Source organism: Notolepis coatsorum (genome assembly GCF_963971535.1).
Source record: "Notolepis coatsorum genome assembly, chromosome: 15".
NCBI classification, from domain to species: Eukaryota; Metazoa; Chordata; class Actinopteri; order Aulopiformes; family Paralepididae; genus Notolepis; species Notolepis coatsorum.
In genome coordinates this window covers 80337481-80350571 of record NC_140179.1, presented here as the reverse complement: position 1 = coordinate 80350571, position 13091 = coordinate 80337481, and the positions used below count along the sequence as shown (strand labels likewise).

General features: G+C 45.5%; 1 protein-coding gene across 4 annotated transcripts in view; it reads right to left on the bottom strand.

The window, feature by feature from the left end:
- LOC311241804 (uncharacterized protein) overlaps window positions 1-6937 on the bottom strand; it is a 74835-nt gene extending 67898 nt beyond the window's left edge. Inside the window, exons 1-2 of one of the 4 annotated variants that reach the window (XM_084330717.1) lie at window positions 6640-6937; window positions 553-751 (exon numbers count right to left, since the gene is read on the bottom strand). In XM_084330717.1, the coding sequence (XP_084186843.1) occupies window positions 553-744 (192 nt within the window). In that variant the 5' untranslated portion in view covers window positions 745-751; window positions 6640-6937. Of the gene's footprint in view, window positions 1-552; window positions 752-3951; window positions 4277-6303; window positions 6431-6505; window positions 6527-6639 lie in introns of those variants that run through there. The other 3 variants (XM_084330720.1, XM_084330718.1, XM_084330719.1) reach the window with 3 other exon arrangements.
- Window positions 6938-13091: the final 6154 nt, after the last annotated feature.

Here is a 13091-nt window from a genome sequence, read left to right as displayed (position 1 = left end):
GATTCAAGATTCAAGAGATATATTTGTCACATACATACACAAGACATGTAGTGAAATGAAGGTGGCCATGCCCGCCTTGATTGTGCAATTTAAAAAAAAATAATAATAGAATCAAATAGAATAGATAATAGATAGACATGATAAAAGGTACTAAGATAAAATACTAGTACTTTTTATCATGTCTATCTATTATCTATTCTATTTTATTCTATTATTATTTGTATTTTTTTGCACAATGCAATAGACATCAGTTCATGAAGTCACTAATGGATTACCAATGGATTCCAAAACACAAATCACCTCAAAGTGCTGCAGCATTGACCAAAGTATTACAGCAAAAGACAAATCTATATCATGATATGATAAAATCTTTATTTCCCCTGTGAATTCATATGGATTAATTCATCAATTAATTAATGAATTCATTAAGCCTCAGAGGGGGTAAGGTACACACAAGGTCCATTTTGCACAATGGAAACTTACAGTCAAACCAGCCCCTCTTGCACCCCCCCCCCCCACACACTATGATGACATGGACCCACTTTTTCTTACCTGAGGTTCATCGATCGTCAGCCCGTCTTCATAGTCATAGGTATCCTGGTTCTCCACGTTTATGTTTTCTAGATCCACGTCGTAGTTGTCGCTGTCGTACGTGTCTAATTCCACCTGTCGGGCAAATCTGGGGCCGGCCACCACCGCCTGGAGCACGAAGAGTCCCACCACGATCCTCACGAGCATCCTCATCGTCCACCTGGGGGCGAGCGGAGAGACAGCGGCGTCAGGAGAGGCGTCTCAATCCATATCAAACATTAAGATTTGGTAGATATGACAACAATAATAATTATTATTAATTGCATTTATATAGCGCTTTTCTAGACACTCAAAGCGCTCCCCACAATGTAGGGTGGAAATGGCCTCCTTCACCACCACTGGTAGCACCCACCCTTGGGCTACATCAATGGCTAATCATACACTGGCACCAGACACACAGCACAGCGCACATTGGCACCAGGCACACATCACACTACACACTGACTACCGCACACTGGCACCAGGCACACATCACACTACACACTGACTACCATACACTGGCACCAGGCACACATCACACTACACACTGACTACCGCACACTGGCACCAGGCACACGTCACACTACACAATGACTACCATACACTGGCACCAGGCACACATCACACTACACACTGACTACCATACACTGGCACCAGGCACACATCACACTACACACTGACTACCATACACTGGCACCAGGCACACATCACACTACACACTGACGACCGCACACTGGCACCAGGCACACATCACACTACACACTGACTACCATACACTGGCACCAGGCACACATCACACTACAGACTGACTACCATACACTGGCACCCGGCACACATCACACTACACACTGACTACCATACACTGGCACCAGGCACACATCACACTACACACTGACTACCATACACTGGCACCAGGCACACATCACACTACACACTGACTACCATACACTGGCACCAGACACACAGCACACTACACAATGACGACCGCACACTGGCACCAGGCACACATCACACTACACAATGACGACCGCACACTGGCACCCGGCACACATCACACTACACACTGACTACCATACACTGGCACCAGGCACACATCACACTACACACTGACTACCATACACTGGCACCAGGCACACATCACACTGACTACCATACACTGGCACCAGGCACACATCACACTACACACTGACTACCATACACTGGCACCAGGCACACATCACACTACACACTGACTACCATACACTGGCACCAGGCACACATCACACTACACACTGACTACCATACACTGGCACCAGGCACACATCACACTACACACAATGGCTGAACGGCTCAGGAGACAGAGATTGATATCAGTCAAGGGGAAGGGATGATTAGGTGGCCTTGATGTCAGAGACCTGATTGGGAATTTGGCCAGGAACGTCGGGGGAACCCCTACTCTTAACGATCGGCGTCCTGGGTTCTTTTAACAACCGAGATTCAGTCAGGACCTCGGTTTAGCGTCTCATCCGTCAGGCTAAATAGAACGTTAGGCTAAAGAGTCAACTTTGGTGTTCTGACCCGATGATTCAGAATCTGCTGAAACTCATATAGTTTATGACTCATAAAGGTCACCTCCTCGACTCATTTGTAACTCTATGAGGTTTTACAGATGGACAGAAAAATCTAATCTGACAAGAGTTTTTAAAGGTAGTGATTGTTTTGGCAAGGCCCCTAAACTGGTATGTTGATGAAAGTCGACATCCAACTATAACCCCTTCCACGACGAGTTTAATTTGAGCCTCCTATGAGTTACTGAAACCAGCTGTTGTTGTTATCGAAGACTTATACTTTTATCGTACTCCTGCAGAGAACCGTTATGTGACACAGTTACATCGGAACAGTCCGCAGACTCCTGTACAGACGTTAAATATACTCGCCACAGCTTTGGCTGACTTCATTGTGGGCATATTGGTGCGCTGCTGGGGGGCCAGTGTGTGGGCCGTGCTGGGGGCCCAGTATGTGGGCCGCGCTGCTGGGTCAACAGTGCAGAACATCTTGGAGGTCAGCTAATTCAGTATTCATTACTGAGGTGCAGACAGGCGGAGGAGCTGAAAAACCAGGGCCTCTTTCTTATTCCCCTGGAACCTCTTTTTTTTTGCAGCCGCCAGGGACTCATTGTCTCAGTAAAGCAGCCATCTTGGCTCAAATCAGGGCTTGTGTGTCAGAGGTCAGGGGTCAGGGCTCATAAGGAGCCGTGGCAGTGTGTCACAGGGAGATCTGCTTCTTCCCGTTAGCTTTGCTTTTAACCTTCTGTAGTGTGATAGTAAAGGGTTAACCTTCTGTAGTGTGATAGTAAAGGGTTAACCTTCTGTGGTAGTGAAAGGGCTAAAAAGGGATGGTGGGAGTTTTCACATCTTGACCAGATACACCAAACCCTCTGAGATGTACGTACATTAATTGGGTTTTTGGATTGCTTACTGTACATTGAAATACTGTCATTTATGCCTCTTATTTTGGCCAAGGCTTCAGTTTACCTTCTCTGGCACACCTGTCTGCCATGCCTGTGGCCAAGATCTTGGGCAGGACCATTCGACAGAATTACTTGCAACAAATGATCACGTCTTTGACAGATTCATTGATTTGTATTTGGACGTTTGAAATGAGGTGACTGACAACAAGGTGTTCACTTCAATCTGTAACTAGCATAGTTACTGTACTTACATTTACATTTAGTCGTTTAGCTGATGCTTTTATCCAAAGCAACTTACAAATTCTGTACAACAAGTCAGTAAGGGTACAACTCTTCTCTATCTACTTATCTATAAGGGTACATGCACTGTGCAGGCCTGGATAACATGTCCTGATCAGCACAGGATCATTTAAAGGGACATTTCACTTTAGTAGAACAAAAAATCAACAATCTTACTTCTATCTAAAATAATTTACTGTACAAGTAAGCTAGTGACCACTGCTGTTCCTGTCGTCCAGTGTCAACATCACCATTCCTCCCAGGTGTCAGGCTCCTCATTCACTTCCATTCATTTTGAGGACCAGTTCTAAATATCATACTTCTGAATAATAAACTAACAATACAGCAATATCATTCTGTGTAATATATCTTTTAATTTCTTTTAAGCTAATGTTTGCATTTTCAAATGATGAGTGTAGGAACTATTTCTTAGTTTGACTGTCAACTTCTCACATAATGTTTAGAGTCTTTCTTGCAGCAAGGCAGCAGGTAACCATGGTAACTAACCACTCCCCGAACTTTCCACGCAAGGCAAGGACACACAGCAGCACACTCAAACCTACACCAAATTTGACCGGATCGGCTTTTATTCGTCATTTATTTTAAGGTAATAAATCCGTAAAGACACATCAAATGCCAAAACAAACACGTACCTTCGACTCAGAATTGTCTTTGACTCGGGACTGTTGTGTGGAAACCTGCACAGCAGCAGTTTGTTTATACTTCGGAAGGTTCCCCAAATGAATGGAAGTGAATGAGGAGCCTGACACCTAGGCGGAACGGTGGTGTTGACAGATAAGATGGCAGTGGTCGCTAGCTTAGTATTTGCAGATGCACTTACATAGAGGTAAGACTAGTTCTACTTAAGTGAAATATCCCTTTAACGTTCAGCGTGAGTGAAAGCCAGTGTGACAGAGCCATTAGCTTAGCATGTACAGAACCTATAGCCTAATTACAGACCTGACAGCCTCCCTAGGCAGAAACTATACCCACACACAAATAAACTGCAACAATGGAAAACATATTGCACAAAAATGGCAGGTGCCATTGGCATCTCTGGAGAGCTGTGATAGACAGAGGGGAAGAAATATTCTGTGAAAAAGGCAAGAGGAGAGGAGAGTCCACTAGGCCTGGGCTGAGAAACGGAGAGCAAGGAAAGAGAAGAGAAGTGAAGAAAAAACCAGTGAGATGTGGAGAGAGAGAGAGAGAGAGAGAGAGAGAGAGAGAGACAGACGGAGAGAGATAGAGAGAGAGAGAGAGAGAGAGAGAGAGAGAGAGAGAGAGAGAGAGAGAGAGAGAGAGAGAGAGAGAGAGAGAGAGAGAGAACGTGGACAAGACGTTGGCCCTCAGGGTTAGATGGAGAGTGAGTGTATGTATGAGAGAGAGAGAGGGTGTGTGTCTGAGAGAGAGAGCGAGAGAGAGAGGGAGAGAGAGAGGGGTCGTGAAGCTGACTCGCCCCTCTCAGTCCTCACAGAGGTCCTTTATGAGGAGACCTGAGAGCAGCCTGTCCCGGCAGTCAAGCTCAAAATTCCTCCGAGGTTTGTGGACAGGATGGCTGAGTTACAGCTGCAAGGGAAAGCTTCATTCAGTGCAGAGGGCGCCCAAGCACACACACACACACACACACACACACACACACACACACACACACACACACACACACACACACACACACGCACACACGCACGCACACGCACACACGCACACACACACACACACACACACACACACACACACACACACACACACACACACACACACACACACACACACACACACACACACACACACACACACACACACACACACACACACACACACACACACACACACACAGACAGACAGACACTTGCACAGACACACTCTCGGATCAGATCAGCACTCTCTGCCCTAAGCACACCTATCTTTCAGAGAGAGAGACACACACACACAGAGAGACAGAGAGAGAGAGAAATTGAGAAATGTTCTGCTGCTATTTTGGGGATGAGGTCAGATCTAAAAAAAAATATATATATATATTTAAAACCTTATTTCCAGCGTTTATTTGAGTGATAAACCCAGTCTTTGTTGCAGCTGCACTGCGATGGGGCGGAGTGAGCATGTAAATTAGCATGCAGATCAATCCACTTCCCTATCAATCTGGGCTGTCAGTCAAAGTGTACTGAGTGCCCTGTGTATTGATACACACAGAGGCGGGTCAGGTGATCAGTCTTGGCGTGCCCCCGTCAGTTCTCGTAATCTCACCAAGCCACGAAAACCAGCATGGCTATGTTGAAGAGGTGGACTATTCTGGAGACAGAGGTGTGCTTTTATGCAGGCCATCACAGCGGTGCAGTGTGCGGTAGCTGTGTGTGTGTGTGTGTGTGTGTGTGTGTGTGTGTGTGTGTGTGTGTGTGTGTGTGTGTGTGTGTGTGTGTGTGTGTGTGTGTGCGTGCAGCATGTGTAGCCTACAGACTGCCTCTCTGTTATGCTTGGCTCTGCGTTGGGCATTCCTGATGTCCAGCGATTCTATACTGTGCCACGAGCAAAAACCAGACAGACTTCCCAATCGTTATCGGTGGTGGTGGGGTACAAATGGGTACATTTTGCAAACAAGTGGCGAAAAGGTGCAACCAAAAAGACAAGAACAAAAACAAAAAGTCATCCACCTCCCAGGCATATTGCTATAAACTGAAAGAAAAAAAACCTCCAAAGATTCGATGCTCAAGAAGGATAAGATATGTGCAGACAATTTTGAGATGCGTTCTTAAAAAAGAAAAAAACTTTATTCCGTAAAATGCTAATAAGCTTGTCACCTCGTAAATCTTTGAGAAAATGGAAGATAATAAGGGTTCATCTCGAAACAACAAGGACGTCATCTCTACAAGACAAACTCTTGAACTCGATCACCAGACAGGTGTTCTCGAAACAGAAAAAATAAATACATACAAAAGCAGCAAAAAACTCAGACAGCCATCAACTGTCAGCCGTCAGCTGTTTGCTGTCACTATAATCCAGAAAGTCACCTGTTAGCTCCCTATACCTGACCGGCATCCACTGTGAATCTTGTAGAGGAAAACAACATTCACCGCAACAACGACAAAGCATATAAATCACCCTAAACAAAAAAGTTATCCACATGTCAGACAAGCACCAAAAAAAGTCCCAGAACACAATAAATCAATAATCAATCGAAACTAATTTGCTGCTAGACCAGTGACTAATCACCGTCCTAGTCCCTCCCCGAGTCCCCGGTAAGCAGCGCTCTCTGGAGGGGGAACACTCTGCCTGTCTGCCTGCCTAAATCCCTGCACCAGAGAGCCATTGAGCCAGCATTGAAGATTAGCACCAAGAACGCTTACCTCTGTCTCCTGCTTTCCCGAATGGTTCCCCGTCAGCCGTGATGGAGATGCTGAGGCGCGGGACCTGGCCAATGGTGAGAGGTCGTGCAGGGTGCCTTGTGAAGAGGGAGGGTGTGTGGTGTGTGTGCACGGCGTGTGTGTGTGATGCGTGTGTGTTTATAGGTGGGTGTAAAGGTGTGTGTGTGAGTGTGTCAGTGTCTGCATGTGTATGTGGGTGTGTGTGTGTGTGTGTGTGTGGGTAGGTCTGTGTGCTCTGTAAGACCTGAGTGCCCTCCTGTCGCATGTGCGTGGAGGTAGGCACTGAGGCCGGTCAGAGAGGAGCCGATCGCTTTTGGTCACTCGGACTGCACCCACCCCGCGCCCACATAGACCCCTCTCCACCCCCCCCCCCCCCCCCCCCACGCACCGACCCCCCACACTGACACAAGACCCTCCGCTCGCGGACGCCACCAGACACAGAGCGAGAGAGGCCCCCACGTCGGCAGAATACCTTTTTTTAAACCCCTACTAGAGTATTCTTTATTTTTCTAGAGAAGAGTGTCAGCTTAATCAGTACTGGAATACTTGTCTTCCTGAGGTGGGACTCTGGCATGTGCAACTTTCATGTATGGGGGGGGGGGTCTACGAGGGCCCCTCGACACAATGGGCCGTCTGTGAGAAGCCTCCTAGCATGGTGCTGAGAGGAAGTCCCTGCCTGGTGCAAGGCCTCTGGTCTCTCTGTCTACACTGCCAGGTATCCTAGCTAGCGCTCGGGCTATAGGCGTTCCCTCTTTTAAAGACCCACAGATCTGGGTTCTAGTCGTGTCAATAGTCTGGATCAATGGAGAGTATAATCTGATCCTGGTTCAGCAGATCTAGGTCAAGTCCCGTTTTTAGATGTATTATTATTACCCTGGATCGGTGTGTCGCGAGAGATCTGATCCTGGTTCAGTGCAGAAGAAGAGGAGTCACGCCTGAGGGCAGATGGATGAGACGGGGTGAGTCTGACCTTCAGTCTGCTGCAGTTCAACAGTGGTCACACTGAGAACTGCACCCGTCAGCAGCACTGATGATAGTCTAAGTACTGAAACTTCTGCTTTGTTTATCTGAACACATTTTCTGTTGTCAAAGCACATCATATGTCTTAATAAAGGACAATATTTTCACATGGATCTCAGCCGTTTATGAGGCAGTTTAGTCCGGGTGTGCGGGTATCTCTACCTTTGACATACTCAAAACTGCACATGGATAATCTGTTGAGTCTATGTTTGAATAGTGTGTCCACTGCAATCTGTGTTTTTACTTTTGTACTGAAATAAAATGTCTTTATTAGGTGCGACCAGCGGCTCTAGAGGTCACTTTGTCGGTTGGTTGATTGGTGGGCTGGTCGGTCGATCGGTCAGTCTTTCGGTAGGTAGGTTGGTTGGTTGGTTGGTTGGTTGGTTGATAGGTTGGTTGGTTGGTTGGTTGGTTGGTTGGTTGGTTGGTTGGTTGGTTGGTTGGTTGGTTGGTTGGTTGGTTGGTTAGTTGGTTGGTTGGTTGGTTGGTTGGTTGGTTGGTTGGTTGGTAGGTTGGTTAGTTGGTTGGTTGGTAGGTTGATTGGTTGGTTAGTTGGTTGGTTGGTTGGTTGGTTGGTTGGTTGGTTGGTTGGTAGGTAGGTTGGTTAGTTGGTTGGTTGGTTGGTTGGTTGGTTGGTTGGTTGGTTGGTTGGTTGGTTGGTTGGTTGGTTGGTTGGTTGGTTGGTTGGTAGGTTAGTTGGTTGGTTGGTTGGTTAGTTGGTTGGTTGGTGGGTTGGTTGGTAGGTTGGTTAGTTGGTTAGTTGGTTAATTGGTTGGGTGGTAGGTTGGTTGGTTGGTTGGTTGGTTGGTTAGTTGGTTGGTTGGTTGGTTGGTTGGTTGGTAGGTTGGTTAGTTGGTTGGTTTGTAGGTAGGTTGGTTGGTTGGTTGGTAGGTTGGTTAGTTGGTTGGTTGGTTGGTTGGTTGGTTGGTTGGTTGATTGGTTGGTTGGTTGGTTGGTTGGTTGGTAGGTTGGTTGGTTGGTTGGTAGGTTGGTTGGTTGGTTGGTTGGTTTGTTTGTTAGTTGGTTGGTTGGTAGGTTGGTAGGTTGGTTGGTTGGTTGGTTGGTTGGTTGGTTGGTTTGTTAGTTGGTTGGTTGGTAGGTTGGTAGGTTGGTTGGTTGGTTGGTTGGTTTGTTGGTAGGTTGGTTGGTTGGTTGGTTGGTTGGTTGGTTGGTTGGTAGGTTGGTTGGTTGGTAGGTTGGTTGGTTGGTTGGTTGGTTGGTTGGTTGGTTGGTTGGTTGGTTGGTTGGTTGGTAGGTTGGTTGGTTGGTTGGTTGGTTGGTTGGTTGGTTGGTAGGTTGGTTGGTTGGTAGGTTGGTTGGTTGGTTGGTTGGTTGGTTGGTTGGTTGGTTGGTTGGTTGGTTGGTAGGTTGGTTGGTTGGTTGGTTGGTTGGTTGGTTGGTTGGTTGGTTGGTAGGTTGGTTGGTTAGTTGGTTGGTTTGGTTGGTAGGTTGGTTGGTTGGTTGGTTGGTTGGTTGGTTGGTTGGTTGGTTGGTTGGTTGGTTGGTTGGTTGGTTGGTTGGTTGGTTGGTTGGTTGGTTGGTTGGTAGGTTGGTTGGTTGGTTGGTTGGTAGGTTGGTTGGTTGGTTGGTTGGTTGGTTGGTTGGTTGGTTGGTAGGTTGGTTGGTTGGTTGGTTGGTTGGTAGGTTGGTTGGTTGGTTGGTTGGTTGGTTAGTTGGTTGGTTAGTTGGTTGGTTGGTTGGTTGGTTGGTTGGTTGGTTAGTTGGTTGGTTTGGTTGGTAGGTTGGTTGGTTGGTTGGTTGGTCCACAAAAACGTCTCCACTCTCTATACCACAGGTTTCTCCCTGGAAGCTGACATTTGGCATGGAGGTCAAGTGTGAAGGTGTGTGTGTGTGGTGATGCCAATAGACTTCTCACACTTTCACGATGAGCCCTGGTGCATAACTCTTTCCACCTATGACAGAAATTAACAGTCTTTTCCTTTCCTTTCCAAAATCACCAGTGATGCTGTCCTTGATGCTGCATGTGGGGTTAATAAGAAAATTGCACTTCACCAAAGGATTTTATATTATTTTGTTAACTTTTAAAAGCCAAATTGCTAACCCTAAATGACTGGATGTTGTAGAAAACGCACTGATCTGATCTGCAATGCTAAGCAAGTTTTGGCTACATGAACCACAGATCTATTAATAGTCTATTCATTTTCCTATAGCTGTAGCAAAGACTGGAGACTCGAGAACTGACGGAAGATATGTGTCTTGTGATGAGAAGTTTATAGGCTAAAATGAATGTGGCCTATTGCAAAAATGTTGCAGCTATTGTGAATTTGTGCTTGTTGTTTTAAGCAATTTCTGTTATTCCCTGTGGTGTGGTGAGCACAAAGGCAAATTTGCGATCTTGGTTGTACAATAAAGTTGAATTGAATTGAATTGAATTGAACTGAGTTGAGTTGAGTTGAGTTGAGTTGAGTTGAGTTGAGTTGAGTTGAGTTGAGTTGAGTTGAGTTGAGTTGAGTTGAGTTGAGTTGAGTTGAGTTGAGTTGAGTTGAGTTGAGTTGAGTTGAACTGAACTGCATTAATGTAACTGAACTGAACTGAATTGACTGGTTTGAATCTAAACTGAACTGGTTTGAAGTGAATACCACACACAGTCTGTCCCTGGCGTCCAGGGTTGAAACAAGCTCAGGGACCACGCAGGAACTTATCGGTTGACTGTCAGCTTTATCCCTGTTGGAGATTTCCTGACTTCAAAATTCATTCAACCTCTCTCTATTTCTTTTCCCTCTCTCACTTCCTATACCCCCCTCTCTCATTCCCATTCTCACTCCCTATACCCCCCTCTCTCTTTCCCTCTCTCACTTCCTATACCCCCCCCCTCTCTCTCTTTCTCTCTCTCTCTCTCTCTCTCTCTCTCTCTCTCTCTCTCTCTCTCTCTCTCTCTCTCTCTCTCTCTCTCTCTCTGTCTCTCTCTGAGGTTAACACTAGATATTATTGCTGAGTGAGAAGAAAATTATTGCTAGAAATGATTGTACACCTGCTAAAGCCCATACAACCTATACATTACAGGGCTGCTCAGCCTTCCTGAAAGGCAGAACATTTATTGCAATATAACCCTAATGCTCTCCACCAAAACAATCATGACATATGAGCTGCACACGATTACTGCAATCTATACATCGGAGGTCAGAGGAGTATGAGAACTCTCCCACAGACGTCAGTGATGCGATGAAAGCAGTCATTTTGAGTCTTCGTTTTCTTTTTGTGTCCTCTATTTCTCTGAAATACAGGGATTGAACACATTTCAAGTGAGTGGGGAAAAATAATAATAATAATCATAATAAGATCTATTAAGTAGGTAACATAATATACTGTACAGTATACCTGCACCGGCAATACCAGGCTAAACCAGGGTATAGGGAGGTGTAGTCTGACGTCACTTTAGTTTCCCGCGCGGTCCACCCGTGGGAAAATGTATTATCGGCTATTGTAATAATTCTGCCTCATGAACATTGGCAAGCTTTCCATTTTGCACAAAATGAGTTCCCTTCTATCACTAACATTATTGTTTAAGCATTTCTATTTAAAATGTAAGCAATTAATTAATTAATGTTGAGCTATAAATTGTGGATGAATACACACAGAAAGGTACACCATGCCAATGTTCATGCTGTATTTGTTTTAAACGAGACGATTTAGAAATGTGTCCATTGGTCGCCTGTTCGAATCCAGCTCCCGGTGTGTCACCAGCTTGGCTGGCCGTTCACACTAATACAATTGGCAGTATTAGAGGGTGGGAAAGCTGGCGGGGTGGGTCCGGGTCGTTGTAAACAGCGACTCCTACAGTTCGGTCGGGGCGCCTGCTCAGCGCGGATAGGATCTAAGGGGGGTAGTGTGATCCTTCCACACGTTACACCAGTGAGAGTCCGCGCTGCCAGGTGAAAAGAAGCGGTTGATTGGCTAGACGTGTGTCAGAGGAAGCACGTGATAGCCTCCACTCTCCCAGACCGACTGTGGGGGGTAAGTGCGCAGCGACCAGGAAGGGGATTGGGAATTGGCATAACGACTAACATTGGGATGGGTGAAAATCTGAGGAAAAAAGGAGGGGGAAAAAGATTAAAAAAAATAAAAATAAAAAAATAAAATGTGTCCATTGGAAATACATTGCAATTTCAAGCGAGGTGGACCGGCCGGAAACAACAATGACGTAAACACTACACCTCCCTATATCTGTAGGGTATAATATACAGTAGAATAGAGCATTTCTCCAATACTAAAAGTGGATACCCATTACCGTGTCAGAAATCAAAGCAATTGCAACTTTATTATTATGATAAATGTTTTCTTCTTTCATTTTTGACATACTGTAAAATATTAGATCTCTTTAATGGTGAAATAAAAAACGTTCTATGTTGATTGTTTTTGTCCAGTGACCCAAAACAAGACTTCGGGGCGATTTCACAAAGAATGGATTGCGCCCGCTAATAGCACCCTTAACTGCGTGTGCTTTGCGCCTGCTATTTGCTCTGTCTTAAGGACCTATTCACTAAAGATATTGCGCGGATGATATACTAGCGCAAACATGCCCATACGGTGTGCAATTTGCTCCTGATATCTGTCAGCGCAGTTGGCTCGTGGAGTGCAATTTGCTCCGGATTGCTCCAGTTGGCTCGCAGAGCATCTGAGTGAAATTTGCTCCTGATATGGTAAAATAGTATAAATACTGCCCATGCAACAGTATGCATGTCCTAGGAAAACAGAAGCTTCAATTATCTGATCGCGAATTGGAAGTCCTGACGAATCAATACTGTAGCTCTTCTAGTCCTAGGGCCAAACACCTTTTTGGTACCAATTGAGTGGACAAATTCTAGATGTGATTTTATTATTCCTATACACCCCTAGATTGTGTTTTGATACGATAGACATTTTGGTTTTGTAGCTTATTAGTGGTAAAAAAAGGGAGTTTTCCCAAAATAAATCTCCTGCCATATTTTGCTCCCCTTCATAGATTTGCTCGATCTGACCTTCCTACGCTGAGCTATGTTAACTCCTGCACACCTACCCCCTACAGGTGAATGCCTCATTGTTTTCCGGAGATATTATGCAGTAGGTGAGCGAAGGTTAACATACATTAGCTCAGCGTAAGAAGGTCCGATGGACTCAGGGTTTATCTCTACGTGTTCAGGAGACTAAGGTGCATAGACACGTGATCATGGTCATGTCTCTAGTACCCCCACAACCCGACCTACGAACGAATCCTTGAAGGGATGAAGGGACACAATCTAGGGCTGTATAGGAATTAGGGATGTTCGATATTGGCTTCTTTACCAATATCCGATATACCGATATTGTCCAACTCTTAATTTCCGATACCGATATATGCAGGGTTCCCCCCCCCCAAAAACACACCATTATGCATACTTTTCACAATAAATAAAATAAGAATTTGTTCTTACTTG